The sequence below is a fragment of the Pantherophis guttatus genome, chromosome 1 (genome assembly GCF_059756535.1).
Source record: "Pantherophis guttatus breed Tessera chromosome 1, ASM5975653v1, whole genome shotgun sequence".
Lineage (NCBI taxonomy): Eukaryota > Metazoa > Chordata > Lepidosauria > Squamata > Colubridae > Pantherophis > Pantherophis guttatus.
Genome location: NC_142063.1, coordinates 263165429 through 263187159, shown reverse-complemented (window position 1 = coordinate 263187159; position 21731 = coordinate 263165429). Strand labels below are relative to the sequence as shown.

The 21731-nt window shown below is 39.9% G+C and overlaps 1 protein-coding gene across 3 annotated transcripts in view; it reads right to left on the bottom strand.

The window, feature by feature from the left end:
• GRM1 (glutamate metabotropic receptor 1) overlaps positions 1 to 21731 on the bottom strand; it is a 210265-nt gene that overhangs the window by 34189 nt on the left and 154345 nt on the right. For all 3 annotated transcript variants that reach the window (XM_034418971.3, XM_034418969.3, XM_034418970.3), the window contains exons 5-6: positions 13773 to 14019; positions 1729 to 1897 (exon numbers count right to left, since the gene is read on the bottom strand). In XM_034418971.3, coding sequence (XP_034274862.2) covers positions 1729 to 1897; positions 13773 to 14019 — 416 coding nt within the window. The remainder of the gene's footprint in view (positions 1 to 1728; positions 1898 to 13772; positions 14020 to 21731) is intronic.

Here is a 21731-nt window from a genome sequence, read left to right as displayed (position 1 = left end):
TCTATCATCCATCCATCCATCCATCTATCTATCTATCTATCTATCTATCTATCTATCTATCTATCACCCAATTTGTAGTTTTGACTATATTAGGTTTTGATAAAAGAGCAATTGTGGCAGCACCACTGCCCCTAATAATGCCATTAAGACAGGACTGCAAGTGGGACAGAAAGAACATGAAGGTCCCAAATAACACTTTTTGAAGTAAATAAATTCACATTAACCATTCAATAAAGACACCCCTTTCCTCCCTTGCCACCCTCCCTTTCCAAAATCATCAGATGATCAGGAGAAACTTTTCAAGCTAGGGAGACAAATACTATCAGCAAGAAATCTAAGAACTACTAAAAATGCAGGATTTGATGGCAGCGATGAGACAAAATGTTTCATTTACTAGTGTCTTTAGGGGAGATAACCTTGCTGAATAAAAACATGACAAAAATAAGTGTTTGAAAACACCTTGAAGGAAGGACCTGAATACTGCAATTGTGTCCAAGATCTCTGGGACTAAAAGTCCCTGTGGGTGATGTGATGTGATTTAAACAGAAGAAGAAAAGCTTTAAAAATGCCACATAGGCTGCATTTCTTAAGGTAAAGTTTAGGACATCTAACGGGAAGAAAAATGAGGTCATATATACTGCAAAATCTGGGATAAAATACAATGGAGTTCTATATTAATCATTATTATTTTATCCCACAAAAATTGTCCACAAACTCCTGGAGTAAAATGTTTCTTATTTTTTAGGGCTGGGCAATATTCTGGATTTGAATGAGAAAATGTGAGAGGACCTGGGTTTGCTTAAGAGCTGTGGTGGCATAGTGGTTAGAATACAGTATGGCAGGCTAATTCTGCTGACTGCCAGCTGCCAGAGTTCGGCAGTTCGATTCTCACCAGCTCAAGGTTGACTCAGCCTTCCATCCTTCCAAGGTTGGTAAAATGAGGACGCAGATTATTGGGGGCAATATGCTGACTCTGTAAACCACTTAGAAAGGGCTGCAAAGCACTGTGAAGTGGTATATAAGTCTAAGTGCTATTGCTATTATAGAACCTATTGGGAATATTTTAAACCACGGTGTCTTTTCCCAGGAACAAGTGTCAGCCACAAGAGATCAAAAGCAGGAGCCCAATAAAAGATGTCTTATTTAAGTTATTCCTGGCAATGCTATGAAGGCACTGATGTATGTTCTGAATCACATTTTTCCTTTCAAATTTGCATCTATGAATTATTATTTTTATTGAAAACAAAAAGGATGTTTTTAAACCTCCCAGATTTGAAGGATATTTCAAATGAATACACAGCTATTGCAATGGGGTGGAGGAATTCTCCAAACTATTCTTCAAATAGTCTTCCAAACTACCAATTTCTTTCCAAGTATTTGGTTCTAAAGTCCAAAATCTTTTGGGTCATATTAAACACTGAACACTGAACATGAGATATGGCCATTGAACATGAGATATTGAATCAGAATTCATTACCAATCTTTTCCCCAAAAGGTGGACTGCGTGATTCCCAGGAGAGGAAATTTTTTAAGAGAAATGGGCTCAATTTGTATTTTTTATCCTGCATGCAGAATTGGTTTTCTTAAGGAGGCTTGCTTTGATTAAGAATTTTGCCTTAATCTAACATTGTTATACATAGATTATTTAAGAGTAATTATTTGTGTCATTTAATCTTTTATGATTATATCCATCTTTTTCAACAAAAGTACTTCTATAGGAACAATTACCTTAATTTGACCTTTCAAACATGGATCACTACATACAGACCGGACCATTTCGGTTTTATTCATTTGAATTCGGTTATCATCAATATTCAAGACTCCCTCGTGCCATGTCCCGATGTGGACATAATCATAACGGTTAGATTCTATCTGTTGCAGGTTCATGATGTCATATCTAGAGAACAGAAAGAAAAAAATGTCTAATTAAAAAAATTGCCCAAAGCATTAACATCTCATCTTCTCCTCCCTCAGTCAAAATAGAATAAACCCTTTCCTGCCCATACACAATTTAACATCGGTTTGGAAATTTAACCCTTTGGAAAATTTAACCCTTTGAAAAAAGAGCAAAGAAGAGCAACTTAGATGATTAAGGCCCTGGAGACAAAAACATATGAAGGACGGTTGCAGGAATTGAGTATGGCCAATCTAGAGAAAAGAAGGACTATGGATGACATGACAGCAGTATTCCAATATTTGAGGGTCTGCCACAAAGAAGAGGGGCTCAACTTATTTTCCAAAGCACTAGAAGACAAGAAACAATGGAGAGAAACCTGAAATTAAGGAGAAGCTTCCTAACAGTGAGGACAATTAACCAGTGGAACAGGTTGCCTTCAGAAGTTGTAGGTGTTTCATGACTGGAAATTTCTAAGAACAGACTGGACAGCCACCTGTCTGAAATGGTATAGGATCTCCTGCTTGAGCAGGGAGTTGGATTAGATGACCTCTAAGATCCCTTCCAGCTCTATTCTGATTGATTGATCATCCATTATTCCAACCAAAGAGATTTCTGTAGCTCAGGATTGAAATATGGAGATCTTGGTATTCTCTGAGCTTGGTTGTCTGCTTGCAGAGATTTCATTCCCTTCCCAACATCCATCCATCCTTCTTTTTATGTAAATGTAGTACCTAGAGGAAAATGTTTTGGCCCCCATGCCCCTTGGTCTACTATACTCAATTTAAAGAAATGAAATCACTGGGCTGGGCCAGACGGGACAAAAGGAAAACTTGTCTATGTAAAACCATCCAGCATTTCAGGGTGTGGTGTTATCAATATGGTTGATCATTCATTCATTCATTCATTCATTCATTCATTCATTCATTCATTCATGCATTCATTTAATTTCTATAGCCACCCAACTCAACTGAGTGACTCGGGATGACTTACAATTCTATGGTACCCAATGGTACATTATGGCCTTGGGCTAGAGATGCCGTCCACATTTTGTCCCAATGTCTGAAAGTTGTGTGGATCTAGATGGGACAGATCAGATTTAAACTGAACCCAAGCAAGACTAAGCTACTGTATATCATGGATCTTTCTCATATCCTGAAGAAACAGGTTTGTGACTCAGCATGTAGTCCTCAATGAAACTACAGCTACATGGGGAGAAGTATGCAGTGGGATACCTCAAGGTTCTGTCTTGGGCCCAGTGCTCTTCAACATCTTCATACAAGTAATCCTTGACTTATGGCCACAATTCAGCCCAACATTTCTATTGCTAAGCAAAATAATTGTTAAGTGAGTTTTGCTCCATTTTTCAATCTCTCTCCACTGTTGTTAAGTGAATCACTGCAACAGTTAAATTAGCAACAGTTGTTAAGTGAATCGGGCTTCCGCATTGACTTTGCTTGTCAGAAGGTCACAAAAGAGGATCACATGACCCCAGGACATTGAAACCACCATAATATGAATTGCCAAGCATCCAAAGTTTGATAGGGCTGCTGCACTAGTCATAAGTGTGAAAAACGGTGATAAGCCACTTTTTTCAATACCGTTATAACTTTCAACGATCACTAAATGAATGGTTGTAAGTCGAGGATTACCTTAAATGAACTTGATAAGAAGATAGAAGGAGAACTCATCAAATCTGCAGGCAACACCAAGCTGGGAAGAATTGCTAACACTTTGAAAGATAGACTCAAAATTCAGAAGGATCTTGACACACTTGAGCACTGAGCCCTATCCAACAAGATGCAATTCACTGGGGTGGAAAGTAATATCCTACACTTAGGCAGGAAAAACAAAATGCATGAGTATATAATAGGTGAAAGCTGGTTCAACAGTAGTTAACTGTGAGAGGATCTAAGTGTATTACGGGACCACCACTTAAGTACCATCCAGCAATGTGCTTTAGCTGCCAAAAAAGCCAATGCAGTCTTAGGTTGCATCAACAGAGGGATAACATCAAAATCATGAGAAGTGATACTAGCACTCTATATCACACTAGTGAGGCTACACTTGAAATACCGCATCCAGTTCTGATCCTGAGCAAAGTGCTCCTCTGGATATGTTCCATTTAGTAGCCACTCAAAGTGTCCAGGAATTTGCATATCTGAGCATTACAACCGTAATTTTAATCAGATACAAAAAAGGATGCAAGATTCTTTTATTATAACCAATTTCAATAAAAATTAGTTTTAGTTTTCTGTGGTCAGAAATTCCTGGTCAGATTGATTTGGTAGGCCTTTCATATAATAATGGTTGGCTTGTATGTAATGATATATTCCCTTTATCAGTACTTGAAATGAGAATCCTATTCTATATCAGAGATAGATTTTGAGAGCACATTTAACATTTGTGGAATTACTGGGTATGCATACTGAAAAATGTGCTAATTCACTCCTTTTGGGGCAATCAAAGATTTCTTGTTATAAAATGCCAAATGAAAAGCAAATGAAAAAATGCTTTATGAGAATTAATTAACAACCTGGAGATGTGAATAAATAAAATATGGTGATGTACTAAAAAGAGTAAAAAATGTAAAGTAAGTATGTGTTGTCTTCTGGGTAAATTATATAAATTATAAGACAAATTATACAGACTGATTTCTATAAGCAAGAAAATAATAGTGAGGCAAAACCAGTTATCTATTAATCTGTGGGATGTCTGTGAACTTCGTTTTTGGCAAGGAACTGCTTCATTCTAAATAGGTCAATTCTTATTGAAAGGTAGTTTAGAATTGTATATCTAATTTATAGGAAAGTAGATGCTTATGAGGTAATGTTGGCAAGAAAGCGGCATTTTAAAGGCCTTCACATTATTGACTGATCCAAACAAACCATGGATTGATCATCATCATCTTCTTCTTCTTCTTCTTCTTCTTCTTCTTCTTCTTCTTCTTCTTCTTCTTCTTCTTCTTCTTTTCTTCTTCTTCTTCTTCTTCTCCTCCTCCTCCTCCTCCTCCTCCTCCTCCTCCTCCTCCTCCTCCTCCTCCTCCTCCTCCTCTTTTCAAGCTGCTGACTGTAATACCAGAACTGAATTAAAAATTTACTCACTGGTGGGATTCAAATTTTTTTACTACCGGTTCTGTGACTTGGTGGGTGTGGCATGGCTTGGTAGGCCTGGCAGGGGAAGGATACTGTAAAATCTCCATTCCCTCCCCACTCCAGGGGAAGGTTACTGAAAAATCCCCATTTCTTCCCGATTAGCTGGGACTCGGGAGGCAGAGAATAAATGAGGGCGGGGCCAGTCAGAGGTGGTATTTACTGGTTCTCCGAACCATTCAAAATTTCCACTACAGGTTCTCCAGAACTGATCAGAAGCTGCTGAATACCACCTCTGACTCTACTGATCCTTGAATGTTTTCATCTGCATCTGTCTGATGAATTTTCATAAGACTGGAGGAGATGCTACTCCCTTTTGCTATTGACATGTAGGAGAAATCCATTTCTGTTTCAATCTTCAAGGATAGAAGAGACAGATACAGTTCTTCAGTAACAACAGCTCTTTAATAGTAGACCAGTACAACCCAACAACTTGCTTGTCTGGCAGTGTCCTCTTTTATAGAGGGCTGCCAGACAGCTTAGCCAATGAGATTCAAGTATTTTCCCACCTATTTGGAGGACCTGAGTGAGGCCTGCAGCTCACTTCCTTATTACCTTATATGGTATATAACAATTGGGACTAAAAAATTAAACATAAAAACAAACAAACATCCATAATAATAACGGGGGCATGGCTTTAATAAATAAAGTTTCAAAAGGAAAGGACCACAATGAAATTTGAGGCTTGAAGCATGAGTCAAGGAGCCCTCTTCAGGGGTGGGCTGATGGGGGTTTGCAGGGATTCGGGAGAAACTCTAGCTAAGATTCTGTGCAGTTCAGAGAACCCCCAAATCCCACTCCTGGCTGTCCCTGCCCACGCCTCCTGCCCCTCCCAGGAGTCCCCACGCAGCCCATTTTGGATGCAGGTAAGTGTAGGGCGTGCATGGAGGGTGAAAAATGGGCCTACCAGAAGTTTGGGAAGGCCTCCAGAGGGCCTCCAGAGCCTGGGGAGGCTGTTTTCGCCCTCCCAGAGGCTCGAGGAAAGCCTCCGGAGCCCAGGAAGGGCAAAAACACCGCCACTACCATAGTGCAGGAGGCCGACTAGGCCACGCCCACCATGGCCACGCCCACCCAGCAAGCGGGCAGAGAACCCCTTGCTAAAATGTTTGAAGCCCACCTCTGGCCCTCTTGTCTTTTGATGTCCATTGCCAGGGTGTGTTTGCACAAGCGCAACCAAGATAGCCTCCCTGCTTTTGCAAGCTGTCAGGAAGTATTCCCTGCTTAAAGACCTGCCTTACAAAAGATTTCTGGAGCTAACTCGCACTTCTGCTGCTTATCAGACAGAACAAGACTTATGCAAAAGTATGAAGTGACAAGATGTTGAAACTATTGGAGCAGAATAGAAAAGAGAGAGAGAGAAGGAATCACTAGCAAGTCTAGACAGACAAGCAGGCATTTGAGAGATAGAGATGAGAAAAAAAAATGTTGTGGGTGGCAGACAGAGAAGTGTTTTGATTAAAATTCAGAATGAGGAGAAAACTGCAACCAGAAGCTGTGATTTTTATTTTCTGTTTTTTGGGACTAGAAATTGTAAGAGGAGAAGGACAGATCTGGGGCTGCAGCATGCCTGATGATAGCAAAGAGATAAGAGAAAGCCTACTTCTTGGCTGCCATCTACTGGTCCTCAAGATTGTAGCAGTCCAGATCCATTGCAAGTAGTCCTCACTTACTGACTGCCTTGTGCAGCGAATGTCACTGTTTGATGTTACAACAGTGAAGAAGCTTCTTGGATGAGAAGTGAAATGTTTTCAAGAAAAAAAACCAAGAAAGACCAGTTGCCTCTCGAAAAGCACCTTTGGGAAGTCCTGTTTAATACATTTAGAAATATTTAAAGGTGAAATTTAGAATAAAATAACAGAATTGGAAGGGACCTTGGAGGTCTTCTAGTCCAACCCCCTGCCCAGGCAGGAAACCCTACACCACTTCAGACCAGTGGTGGGTTCCTCCTGGTTCGGTCCGGTTCGGCCGAGCCGGTAGCAGTGACGAATATGACATCACCGAACCGGTTCTCCCCCCGCGCCCTCCCACCCCCCCACCCCCCATGTTATTCTTACCTTTTATTTGGTCCCACCCCCAATCTATTACTGCCTCCTGAGTCCCAACTGATGACTAGAGGGAAAAAAACTGTTTAAACTCTTGCCGCGGGGCTTCAAAAGGCCGTCCTACAGCTGATCAGTGTTAAAAGCAAACAAATGAGTCGGGTCGTAAGTGCGAGGACCTTCCAGAAATGACTCTGACCAGCTAGCCACGCCTACCTAGTCACATGACCTCCAAGCCATACCCACAAAATAAGCCACACCCACAGAACTGGTAGTAAAAAAATTTAGAACCCACCCCTGCTTCAGACAAATGGTTATCCAACATCTTCTTAAAAATTTCCAGTGTTGGAGCATTCACAACCTCTGCAGGCAAGTTGTTCCACTGATTAATTGTTCTAACTGTCAGGAAATTTCTCCTTAGTTCTAAGTTGCTTTTCTCTTTGATTAGTTTCCACCCATTGCTTCTTGTTCTACCCTCAGGTGCTTTGGAGAATAGTTTGACTCCCTCTTCTTTGGGGGAACTCCTGAGATATTGGAACACTACTATCATGTCTCCCCTAGTCCTTCTTTTCATTAAACTAGATATACCCAGTTCCTGCAACAATTCTTCATATGTTTTAGCCTCCAGTCCCCTAATCATCTTTGTTGCTCTTCTCTGCAGTCTTTCTAGAGTCTCAACATCTTTTTTACATCGTGGCGACCAAAACTGAATGCAATATTCCAAGTGTGGCCTTACCAAGGCATTATAAAGTGGTATTAACACTTCACGTGATCTTGATTCTATCCCTATCTATTTAACTTCATTTTTCAACTACAGGAAGTATAATATGTATTCTTGTGTGACAGATAGTGAGACATCGTGAGTTGAAGGTAAAGAGAGAGAAAACAAGTTTCCTCCCCAACAACCCCTCCCTGCCAAAGGCAGTAGGACAAACAAAACTTTAATCATTGGAACAGCCTTTGAAAATATTTTGTTCCTTTCTGTTGTTTACCAACTGCTATTTTTTTAATGCATGTGCCAACAAAAGATAGTTATCAAAAAAACATCTTGGAAGAAGGTCATGGCAAAATCTTTTGTATTGTTGCCAAGAAAACAAGATGGACATGGGTATGAAGTCACCAGTAGTCCAGCTCAGCTCAAGGAGACTTTACCTTTAGGTCACCCAAATCATTTAATGACGTGCTTTCCTCATGAGCAAAGTGTCCCTCTGGATCTGTTCCATGTAGTAGCCACTCAAAGATTACAGGAATTTACACACCTGAGCATTACAAAATTAATTTTAACCGTCTTACAGTGGATTATTAATGACAACCAACATTTTGTGGAGTTGTGTGAAGAAGTGATTCAGAGATATATATTTTTTAAATTCAGAGATGATCTGGTTGAATTACCTTTCAAACTGAATTTTTCATCAGATCTCCAAATTAATTTTATGCACTAAATTAAACTACTGCTTCCCAACTCAAGTACTTTTGAGCTGAATCAAGCATTTGAACCAAATCAGTTCAATCTGCCGATTCTCTTCAACATAGTAACTCAATTTGTGGAAATGAATCAATATTTGAATCAAATTCACACAACTCATAAAATCGATTGTTCAAATCAAATCTTAGACAATTCATATACTCCTAATAGTTTTATATCTTGTTCAGGAATAAGATTTAATAGGTTGCACAGTTCTTAGCTGTACATATTGTTGTTCACATCCAAGACAACTGGTTTTTGCTGATTTCTCATCTTTAAGCAATTCCTCTGTGCCATATCCCTATGAGTTCTGGAGGAAAAAATTACCATAAAGTAGCTTTTCATGCCAAACCAACAGACAGTCTTCCCTACCAGTTGCACGCAGGTGTTTAATTACATCCAGGAAAGGTCCAAAGCCAGAGCAGAGTTCCTAAGAACCTGAGTGTTTACCTCCCTCCTTGAGGATTGATTGGAACCACCCACTTAGGTAGAAGTGGAAACATCATAAAACATCACAAAACATGCCCCAAACTCCCAGAACCCATAGATAGCCTAGAACAGGAGGCAGGGGTGGGTTCTATTTACCTTTACTATCGGTTTGCAATGGGAGCGTGCACGCTTCTGCACATTACTACCGGTTCTAAAGAACCAGACAGAACCGGGAGCAACCCATCACTGATGGTGGTGGGGGGGGTCTCCAAACTTTTCAGACTGAGGGCCATAATGGACATTTTGCAAACATTGTAAAATCGGTTTTATAAATGAGCAAATAAAATTTAATTGAACGAATGTCTTATATTTTGCTCAATGATTCACAACAATAACAACAAAGAAATGTGATGATTACAAAGAAACAACGTGTCGGCCGCCAACCCCTCCAGCAGCTGAATCAGATGAGGAGGAGGAGGCATGGGAGTCAGGGTCAGCATCAAGGCAACCTGAGAACTCCGAGGGGAAAGAGGGAATAAAGCTGTCAGAGAGAGAGACAGAGGCGGAACCTGGGCCGTCCATCAGCCCTCAGATGGAGAGTCAACAGCCCCCAGGTCTGGAGGTGGCTGATGAGGAAGAGGAGGAACAGCTGGGTCCAGTGCCTGACACATGGATACGCAGAAGGCAGAGGAGAAGAGAGCAGTGGAAAGCAGTGGGCCGATCCTTGGGATGGAACAGCCACCACTGCTAGCGAAGCCCCACCCTAGCTCTGTGGATAAAAGGCCAGGGGAGGAGATGAATAGATGCGGCAGACAACTATTCATCTCTGCCGGACAGACTTGTTAGTCTGCGGTGAGAGAGAAACTTTTTGCCGGGGCTGCTGGTGCTACTAATAAAGGAATAATCTGATTTCACTACAGAGGGTTTGTCGTGTTTGGGGAGCTGGGTCAGAACAGAATGCTGTGCTGGTACAGACAAATGATATAAGAAAAATGTCAAACATTAGCAAATGGGGCATAAAACATAAAAAGAAAGAGAAGCTCAGCTGGATCAGGCCAATGCCCAACCAGTCCAGATCACTTCTCCCACCCACTCCCCAGGGTTCCTTTTCCTTGTCCGGTTGGGAAGAGCTGGTGGGCCGATTGAAGCCTTCTGGAGGGCTGGATGTAGCCCATGGGCAGTGATTTGGAGATCCCTGGCCTAGAAGGATGCCATGGTTGAGGGTTATGAATACTGTTGATAGTATCAAACATTGTTCCTTCAGGATTATTGCAAGTAGTTGCTTTGCAATACTGTCAAGCTGCTTTATTTATTCAATGCCACATACAGAATTATTTCAAATTCTGTATGTGACATCTCAGTAGCTTTATTTAATAAGAAGGTGTAGATACAGTATTTTATTAAGAAAGATTAATAATACAAGAGAGAGGGGGGGAGAGGGAGAGAGACAGAGACCAAATTTTAAACTGCAGTGAAAAGTTCAGACCTTGATATATATTAGTGCTGATGTGGTAGGCAGAGTATTACAGACCCTACTTCGATAGTCTAATATTGATCCACTTCAGCAAATTAAATGCTCCACTTGTAACCCAGGATAATTAATTCTGCTGATGCTCCTATAAAAACACCAGCAGACTCAGCAGAGCTTCACTCATGCCTCATCTTTCTCCTTCAAGCAAAAACAAAACAAAACAAAACACCCATGAATTAAGTCTTTGATTCTACTGGCACAAAGACGCTATGTTTGAAATATTTCTTTATTATAAAGTATCAAAGTGGTACTAGAAGTATTCACTTACATTGAATACTAGATAGTAGAAAGAGTAGATAACCAAAACGTGGAGTGCAACTATTAGGCATAACAAAAGACCGAATGAAGGTCTAAAAATGACAAAATGCTGGAGCAAATGAGAAGTTCTGAACTTGCCACTGATAAAATTATATTTAGGAAGAGTATTCTGGTGTAATGCATGTTACAATGGGGACTCAGAGAAGCATCTTGACAGAAGTTGTTAAGCTATGAGCAGATAAGTAGAAGAGAATATTTTCCTAAAGGTGTTTTTTCGAAAGGCACCTGAACTTTGCTTTTCCTATTCAGGTGACCCTAAGGGCACAGATATACCTCCAAGTATGGCCTCAATTCAATTCAATTCAAATTTTTATTGTCAGTGCACAACATATGTGCAATGAGATTGGTTGAGCTTCCTCAGTGCACCTCCCCCAACACAATACAACTCACAGTGAAGACAGAAAATCCCTAACCCAATAAATCATATTAATAAAACACCCAGTCCTATTGCACCAGTGTGAACATGTTACACATTATGACTCTCAGAAAGAATGCTAATAACCGGATGACTGCAAGGAATATAAATCCTTCCATCATCTCCCATTCAGTCAGAACTGAATAAGCTTCTTGGATGAGAAGAGAAAGTCTTCAAGGAAAAACAAAGTCCTGGTGCCTTTTGAAAAAACACCTTTGGGACAACCATGACTTGGATGACTGAGAATCTCTATAGACATTGAGTATGTTCCTGTAGGGATCTTGGCCGTAGACTATTTCAAGATCAAGACAAGCACCCCTAAACTGAGGTAAGAAGCAAACAGGCATCCAATCTCATTATTTTAGAATGAGTGAAAGATGAACAACTCAACCAGAGAAGATTCCAGCAACTAAATTCTTCATTAAATGAATATTCAGGGTCATCTTTAAAAACAGTCTAACCTATCACACATGACAGTGAACCTTCCCATCTACTTACAGCTGCAACTGGGGAATTAATCAAAAGTGATAAAAGGTATTCAAAGTAACCAAGACCACCTAGGATTCCAAAAATGACATTGCTGGAGCAAGAAGCAACTTTAGCCTGTGGACCTTTGATTTCAAGGAAAGTGCAATACAAGAAGCATTACAACTTATTCCCTCCATTCCAATCACCTTTTGGAGTTTTGTTTTCTTTTAAACCAGGAGCGTTTAAACAAAATGTTTGGACTTGAAAACCATTAGGCTACAATACATCTGGCCTATGTCATCAACTGTGACTCAACTTTTCATTGTATGTAATTAAAGAATTCAAAGCATTTCTTTTAAAGGATTTTGAACAAAGGCTTATGTAGTCTCCCTAAAACTCTTTCTGTCCTTCCTTCTTTTCACTGTCCCACCAAAATGGGACAGCACAAAATATACACATTTTCCCTGTCTGGAGACAAGGCAAGATAGTGCTCCGGTCATACCATGGACAGAAGTAAACAGGCCTGCCAATTTAATTCAGGTTCGGTATTGGTGATTGGAGCAGCAAGCAGGTTTGAGGGGGAATATAAACATGTCAGATGCCTAGGAATCTTAATAATGATAGCAATAGCACTATATACCGCTTCATGGTGCTTTACAGCCCTCTCTAAGCAGTTTTCAGTCAAAGCATATTGCCCCCAACAATTTGGGTCCTCATTTTACTGACCTTGGAAGGGTGGAAGGCAGAGTCAACCTTGAGTCTGGTGAGATTCGAACTGCCAAACTGCAGACAGCCAGCAGTCAGCAGAAGTAGCCTGCAGTACTGCATTCTAACCACTGCATCACCATGGCTCTAATAACTGCTGACTTGGGACTTTTTCCAAGCCAAAATACAAAGCACTGACTTTTCAAGTTCCTCATAGATTGGGGACCTGGACATTTAAAAAAACTAGTCACTCCTATATGAATCTAGCAGGTGATAACATCTTCAGAAGATGTTTTCTCTGAATGTCCCTGAAGTGAAAGCAGGCTGTTATCAGGGACAAAAATATGTTTATTTGATGACAGCTTTGGCATGTTTGGTAACTAACTTAAATCAAATGTCTTTGCTCATGCTTTCAGTAAAAAGTTATACTGTATACACTAGCTCCATTTATCATTTGGAATTTTATTAATTATATCTAAAAGATAACTGAGGGCTCCTTTTGCTATTTTATAGTCCATTCAGCTTTGGAGATAAAAGAAGATAACTCTGCTAGCTTCTTTGTGAATTTTTCCTCCTTAATTTGAAATATACATATGGTTTGCTTTAATAAGAATGAAAAGAATGGTTGAATGAAGCAAATGACTTCATAGACACAACCAAGCCAATCCACCTCTATACTTCACTGATATTAGTGAACTAGTATAGCTCCACTGTCCCATTTCCCTTCTGAAAGGACACGTCAGGCCTTGTAAGACCATCTTGAGTTGAGTCTTGTGATAAAGCAGAGAATAAACCCTTATTGTCCACAAAGTATACTTGTTACAGATCTTCTTTACTAATTTTAATGATCATCCTGGAATGTTCTTGTATATACTACAAATAGTATCTAGCAGTGGTGAAATTCAAATACTGGTTCTGTGGGCGTGGCTTGGTGGGCATGGCTTGGTGGGTGTGGCAGGGGAAGGATACTGCAAAATCCCCATTCCTTCCCCACTTCTGGGGGAAGGATATTGCAAAATCTCCATTCCCACTCCACTCTGGGACTGGCCAGAAGTGGTATCTTTTTATTCTTGATGAATGTATTTTATCCTCCTTATGTACACTGAGAGCATATACACTTAAGACAAATTCCTTGTATGTCCAGTCACACTTGGCCAATAAAGAATTCTATTCTATTCTATTCTATTCTATTCTATTCTATTCTATTCTATTCTATTCTATTCTAGTCTAGTCTAGTCTAGTCTAGTCTAGTCTAGTCTAGTCTAGTCTAGTCTAGTCTAGACTAGACTAGACTAGACTAGACTAGACATTTATGTTTGGACTTTAGATGTATAAACAATGATGATCTTATAGTACCTTCCAGGAGCATCTCCATTTTCATCAATCCGTACTTCTTCTCCTGAGACTCCAGTGAATGATGAATTGAGGATAGACTCCAAAAGCTTACTTCCATCAATTGGCTTCATAGCATCGCAGAGTCCAACGTGTCCCGGGCAAAGGGCATGATGCATATTTTGTAAGCCATGAGCCATAGCATAGATTGCATTGATAACAAATCCCATTTTACTGTCTTGGACATAGTTTTCTTCTAAGCTTTCATTGCCTGTAATCAGAAGACAAAGTATTATTTCTAAATTGAAAACGAAAGGAACTCTTTTCAGAATGTTCTTCTGCAGTGAAATCAGTATTTTTAGACAGCCAGTAGCTTAAGAAAATTTTTTTAAAAGACCAAACATTGCTTCAAATATCCCCACCACAAAACCACCAATTTTTAATCCTCATCTTATAACTGATCTTCAACGTCTCTCACCAGTGGCTATCCTATTGTTCAGCAGCATTTGAAATATGACAAGTTTCCTTTCTCTGCTCTAAAATGATATGGGACATTTTGGTATTTTCCAAAATAGTTCTGGAGGCTGTTGCATAGTATCAAAATTTATAGGGGTGATGCACCAGTAAAAATGATACATTTATTTATTTTACATTTTGAATATTGAGAACATTAGTCAATGTCTTCCTAACACTGGCAGAGATTTAATCTTTCTAAAATCATGCACAGTGTAGCTTGTAGTGATGAAGGTGGTGGTTTTATTGATTTGCGGTATGACTTTTGTTGATTTTTTCCCCCGAAGAAATTCTGGCTAGAAAATAAAAGCAACAATAGGAGAAGTGGTATTGTAAAACATGGATGATCTTGACAAATAAGGACTCTTTTCTCTGAGTTGCTTAAAGGCACCATACTAATAAATAGTAAAATATTAAAGTACAATTAAAACAGAAACACCCAATGCCCAGTCTGCCACTGTAAGAAAAAGAGCTCATCTACTCATATCATTTAATGGAAAATCCACAAAGCAGAAGGAATTTCAAAGGTTCAAGATAGGACTATTATATCTGGGATGCAAAAAATCGAATCATCATGAGATAGCAATAAAGCATCAGCATTTTCTGTACCTGTCACTGTCATCTAATGGATATTTGTATTTTTGAAACACAGATATGGCATCTGGCACAATCGGCAATTTGGGAAGTAATTTTAGAGGTGAAGCGTTATTAACAAACCCAAAGGAAGTTTTCCAAAAGGCAACTGGACTTTCTTGGTTTTTCCCTTAAGAACATTTTGCTTCTCATCCAAGAAGCTTCTTCAGTTCTATTTCTTGGATGAGAAGTGAAATGCGTTCAAGGAAAAAACCAAGAAAGTCCAGTTGCCTTTTGGAAAACTACCTTTGGGACAACCATGACCTAGATCCGTGATAGCGAACCTATGGCACGCGTGCCACAGGTGGCACGCGGAGCCATATCTGTGGGCATGCCAGCGTTGCCCTAGCTCAGCTCCAGCGCACATGCGCATGCAGGCCAGCTGATTTTCGGGCCTTCCGGGCCCACCGGAAGTCAGGAAATGGGCCGTTTCTGGCCTCCAGAGGGCCTCCGGGGGTGTGTGTGTTGGGGAAGGGTTTTTGCCCTTCCCAGGCTCCTAGAAAGGCTCTGGAGCCTGGGGAGGTGAAAAACGGGCTTTCCGGTCCCACTGTGCCATCGCGTGCCAATAGCAGGGAGAGCGCGGGGGGGTCACATGCACGGTGGGGTGGGGTGCACTGAATTATGGGTGTGGCACATGCACGTGCGACACCCCTGCGCTCCCCCCGCTTTTGGCACGCGATGGCAAAAAGGTTAGCCATCACTGACCTAGATGATTAAGAATCTCCATAGCTATTAACAAAATGTGCTATTTTTGAATGAACCAGAAAATATCTATTGGTAGCTGGTAAGTGTGAAGGGCTTCTGATGATATTATCAAAATGTGGGCAGGCTAGCACAGGTCAAGATCATCTAAAAGGTATTTCATGGTCAGGGTTATTTCATCTCCATATGATTATGTGGATTAAGAGATGAGTAGCCAAGCCCATACTCTTGAAATTTGTCATCAACTGCTTAAATTTTGGTTAGGGTCTATAGATTTTGGGATTTCCTTTCACCATGAACCAAATGCCACAGTTGAGTATATATCTTACATCGTACTACTGCAGAAGAAGGCCTGTTTGCTGTCTGCACTAGATGAGACACAAAACTCTTGGCAAACTCTCTGCATTTATGGTCCAAAGTAGGAATAGCATTTCAAACCTTAAAACATGCCTTAAGAAAACTGTGGCTGTGTTTTTGAGGTTGGTATTTTGACCGTTCGTCCCTTCAAAAATCAATCATGAAAGCTTAATTAAGCATTTCAGCATTCATAACTGTGCCCGGATTATCTTGATCTGATCTTTCTATGAGAAACCAGCTTGCAATGAAGCACTATAGTATGGTTCATTTGTCATTTTTGCAATTCAGAAAGCGGTGGTTCTCCAGTCACCCACATTGACTCTAGAATAGTACTGACTTCCTTATACTGTGCTGCAAAGGTGAGATCAGATGCTGCTATGTCTGAGCATATCGCTTGGGCATTTCCCATGCAAGTAACATATTTGTTCTTGTCAGAAGGATGCTTAAGTGGGAAATTATATCTAAATGATGGCATTACTCATGAATGTGGAATTTGCATAGCAGGCATAATGAGCCTGCCACCATATGATTGCTTCATAGAAGAACATATCCCATATAAAGTGACTGCATATAAAACACATTTTAAGGGGAAAATGCATCAAGCATCCTTAGCACAAGAAAGTAAATTCACATGACTAAAAAGCCAACAAGAATCACAGAAAAGGTGTTCAATTACGACAGAACCACTTGATTTCAAAATATTATCAGACCTATCAAAGATATATTTGTCCTAGTCCTAGACTTTTATTATTAACCCAGTCCTTTATTATTAATACAATTCCTATTGTGGGCTAAGAAACAGTAGAATAAGTGTCTTTCTTGTGAAACAACAAGCTGTTTTCAAAAGATTCGTGAACATTCCACACCTTAACATATTGAATCCCAAAGTATGAATTAGATTCCTCTGAGCGCATCAAGAAACAGAATTCATTAAACAAGAGAAGGATTATTCTGGCCAGATTTTGTAATAAGAATTAGCTGACTTTCTAGTGCAAACTTACAGTATAAAATACTGGGGTTGCACACCAAAAAATTTCTTACCTCTTAAGGTAAAGGTAAAGGTTCCCCTCCAATATATGTGCTAGTCATTCCCAACTCTAGGGGGCAGTGCTCATCTCCGTTTCAAAGCCAAAAAGCCAGCGCTTTTCGCTGTCTCCGTGGTCATGTGGCCGGCATGACTAAACACCAAAGGCGCACGGAACACTGTTATCTTCCCACCAAAGATAGTCCCTATTTTTCTACTTGCATTTTTTACATGCTTTCGAACTGCTAGGTTGGCAAAAGCTGGGACAAGTAACAGGAGTTCACCCTATTACGTGGCACTAGGGATTCAAACCACTGAACTGCCGACCTTTCAATCGTCAAGCTCACCACGTCCCCTTACCTCTTCTTTAAGAAATGTATCCAGATTTGAAGATACAACCCTTACTACAACCCAACTAATAGCTTTGATAGGCAGAACGTTTAAAGATGTAATAAAACATAATTATTGAATATTTAGGTCAATATGAAAGGGCCCAAAATGTCCCTCAAAATGTCACTTCATTTGTGACAAAGCAAAATTTTAACGAGGGGGAAAAAAATCTGAATTTTATTGTGGCCTATGCCCATCATTTCTCCCTATAATTGTTTCCCTGATGCTCCATTGTTTCCCATTATCATTCTTATTTCCAGTCCAATTTGTAACACACCCACTGATAGCGATGCTTTCTAGCCATCTGGATCAGTTCCTCTCTTTAAGAAAAAAAAAAGAAAGAGAGAACTATTTTTTAAAAAGAAGGAATAAGAACAGCAGTGACATGATCATAGTAAGATCATTGTAGCGTTTTAACAATAATTCATTCCCTGATGCCAGCCAAGTTTTAATAGATATATGTTTAGACAAGTGAACTAACCCACATTTGGAATTAACCAGGAAGGGGGAAGAAAAGGAGATTGGGAGCTAGTGATTGGCATAGATTGATAACAAATTCTTAAACCTATATTGAAGTTGCAATAAACACAGTTTGCTACATTTTGAGAAATTATTATACAAGAGATTGGAAATTAATTAATTGACATATTCATAATCAGTCAGAAATATTAAAAATCTATCCAGAGCTGAGGTGACAATCAATTCCACCTCACATACTCAGGTATCTTGGAATGTTTGTCTCCTGTAAAAGTATTTGGCAAAAAGCTGTCCTTCCATCAGCATACTTGGTTTTATATTGCTACCTGTCCAACATGGAATAAAACAAGCTGACCGTCATTCAACACTAAACAGCTCAGAAATTACTGTACTTTTCAGTTTTTCATTACTAAAAGGGATTCTGCAAGGTGATCAAACCGGTCAGTCCTAGAGGAGATCAACCCTGACTGCTCTTTAGAAGGCCAGATCCTGAAGATGAAACTCAAATACTTTGGCCACCTAATGAGAACGAAGGACTCACTGGAGAAGAGCCTAATGCTGGGAAAGATTGAGGGCAAAAGAAGAATGGGATGACAGAGAATGAAATGGCTGTATGGAGTCATTGAAGCAGTAGGCGTGATCTTAAATGGACTCCAGAGGATGGTAGAGGACAGGAAGGCCTGGAGAAACATTGTCCATGGGGTCGCAATGGGTCAGACACGACTTCGCAACTAACAAGAACAACAACAAGAAGGGATTCGGGTAACTCACATTCCATTCACCAAGGGGGAAATCTGTATAGTCTCTATCCATTTATTTATTTATTCAACCATCTTGATATTGTCTTTCTTTTTCTTCTCAGGGTCAGAGTTTGAAATTAGGGAAAGTAGAACATTCAGCTTCCATATTCCTTCAGCTGACAATAACACTGATGTTTTAAACTTTAGACAAGGTTAACATTACAACGACACCCGAGCAATTTCATTTCATTTCCAAGGGATTATATCAGAAGCATTAAATGATCAGTCCTCAGCTGATGAGGTTACGACAAAGTGATGGAAAGAAAAATAAAGGGTAGGTTTATTAAGTGACACGCAGGAATTATCCTAAACAAATTTATCTCATTCTTGAGGTTATACTGAGGAAACAGCTGAGGCTGATTCAGGAATAGATCAGCAAAAAGGCAGGTATTTCTCTTTCCCATAGGCATAACTAGGCAACCAATGAATCATAGAGATTGTAGAGAAAACTCTTACTTATTACTTAGAATTTCATCACATTTGGTATCAGGCTATACATTATATTAAATATGCAACAGTGACCTTCCCATCTCCCCTCTGTGCAGAACTGGATCATTATGAAAGGTCAACATAAATGGAAATCCCCTAAATCTATTCCTTTCTCTCCTCTCCTCTAATGAAATCCAACACTTGTAGCATTTCAAATCTCCACACCGCAGGCAGTTCACAAAAGAAAAGAACTCTCAATTTTAAGTACAGCGTGCACTGGACAAGTTTTAGGAAGGGAGTTACTGGAGCCATCATCCTAATCCAGTTTGGAGCATCATACATTTATTTTGAGTGGTGGAAGGATGACCTAAATGGGTAACTAATACTCACAATTTGTATTTGGACCTTTAGGGTAAAACTGGCTTTCCCTTAATGTCAACCCTCCTAGTTTAAGGTGACCAGACGTCCCGCTTTTGGCGGGACAGTCCCGCTTTTGGCGGGACAGTCCCGCTTTTGAGCAATTTGTCCCGCGTCCCGCGGCGTTTTAAAAAAGTCCCGATTTTTCATTCTGCCTCCTGAGTCCCGGCTGCCTCCTGAGTCCCAGCTGATGGCTAGAGGGAAAAAACCTGCTTAAACTCTTGCCGCGGGGCTTCAAAGGGCCGCCCTACGTTGATTAGCTTGGCTTCCCCCTCTCAGCTGATTTGTGCAGGGCTCTGCTCTTGCTAAATTGCTCAGCAGTTTTTTTTCTCTTTGTGCAAACCAAGCTCAAAACGAAACTGAAAGTAAAACAGGCTGTTGGCTTTGCTGTTTGCTTGCAACGTTGGAAAATTAGGCAGCAGATTTATTTTCCTTTTCCTCACCAAAAAAGGTAGGTGCAAACAATGGGAAATTATTTAGGGCAAAAGAGGAGAGTTCAAGATTTTAAAACACAAAAGAAAAAAAAGCTCTTTTTAACTAGGGAATTGTAATAATTGAGATACTATTAATTGTATACTGTGTTGAAAGCAGAAATGGTTAAGTTGTGGTTTGGAGGAATATATGGGGGAAATTATTTGGTTTATTATTATTGGTAAGTATAATTAATTGATTTGTAAGAAATTGGATTGCATGGAAATAATTGGAATATTCATGTTCATATTGATTAATATACAAAAAAGATAGTTATATAACTAATTGATTTATATTAAAATGTTGAATTTGTATTAAACAACTGTATTACATAATTACATAATTAACCAATGTGAGGATGGATATAAAAATAGATGACAATGGAAAGGGGTATAATATAGAATAGAAGGGAAAAATTGAATTTGATTAAGATTAGAGATGAGGATGAAGGGTAATATTGTTTTTTAAAAAAAATAGATGAGGAATAAATATGGCAAAAAGGAAATATAGAAATTGTAAATTTAATTGAAATGACTAAACACTGTTTAAATTTGTGAACCGGCCAAATATTCTGTTCAAAGAAAATACATTGTATGTTTGTATGTGTGTTTCTAATTATTGCTATTTATTCATATTTGTTCTCTTTTATTCTTTAAAGTTTAACAATTCATTCTTTATCTTAATATCTTTATATTTGTTTGGGGTTGGCTTTCTTCCCTTTCATCTTTTTTATTGTACAGCAATCTTTCTCCTCAAACCTACCACCTCTCTTTTCTTTCCTTCTTACTTTCTCTTCCCCCCACCCTCTTCTTCTCCTCCCTATTTCCTCTTCCTTTCTCCTTCTCCTCCTCTCTTCCTCCCTCTCTTACCGTCACTCCTACTTTAATTTCCCTTCCCTTCCTTCATCCTTCTCTATTACTGTATCCTTTTATGCACATGGACTACTCAGAGGGCTGAAAAAGTTATTTTTGACTGGTCCTCACACTTTTGACCAGTCCTCGAACTTACGACTGTCCTCACATTTTACATTTTTGCCCTATCTTGTCACCATGGTGAAGAGAAGCAGTTGTGAAATGAGTGACATGGTTGTTAAGAATGCTGCACGGGCATAAATGTGAGGATGGTCATAAGTGTGAGGACCAGTCAAAAGTGTGAGGACCTGTCAGAAATGACTTTCCAGCCCTCTGAGTAGTCCCTATACACATAGCCATGGCCACCCGGTCACATGACCAGCTAGCCACGCCCATCCAGTCACATGGCCTCCAAGCCACGCCCACACAATAAGCAACGCCCACAATGGTGTCCTTCTTACCAATGTTAAAATCTGTTCACCTTACCCTATAGACATAGCCATGGCCACCCGGTCACATGACCAGCTAGCCACGCCCACCCAGTCACATGACCAGCTAGCCACGCCCACAAAATAAGCCACGCCCACAATGTCCCTCTTTACCAATGTTAAAATCTGGTCACCTTATCCTAGTTAAACCAGACAAGAAACACAACTAGATGAACTAATTATATTTTATACAGTACATAGACAGAATTTTGAAAGTCTGAGGGTACAAACTTCCTGTTGCCAGTTTTAACTGCTTGATCCATTAGGATGTGTCAGTAGTGAAATGTAAATTTGTTGCTACCGGTTCTGTGGGCGTGGCTTGGTGGGCGTGGCTTGGTGGGCGGGTCATGTGACTGGGTGGGTGTGGCCATTTTTTTTTTTTTACTTTTTAAAAGCATTTTTTACTATCTCTTCACCTGAACTGGTATTTA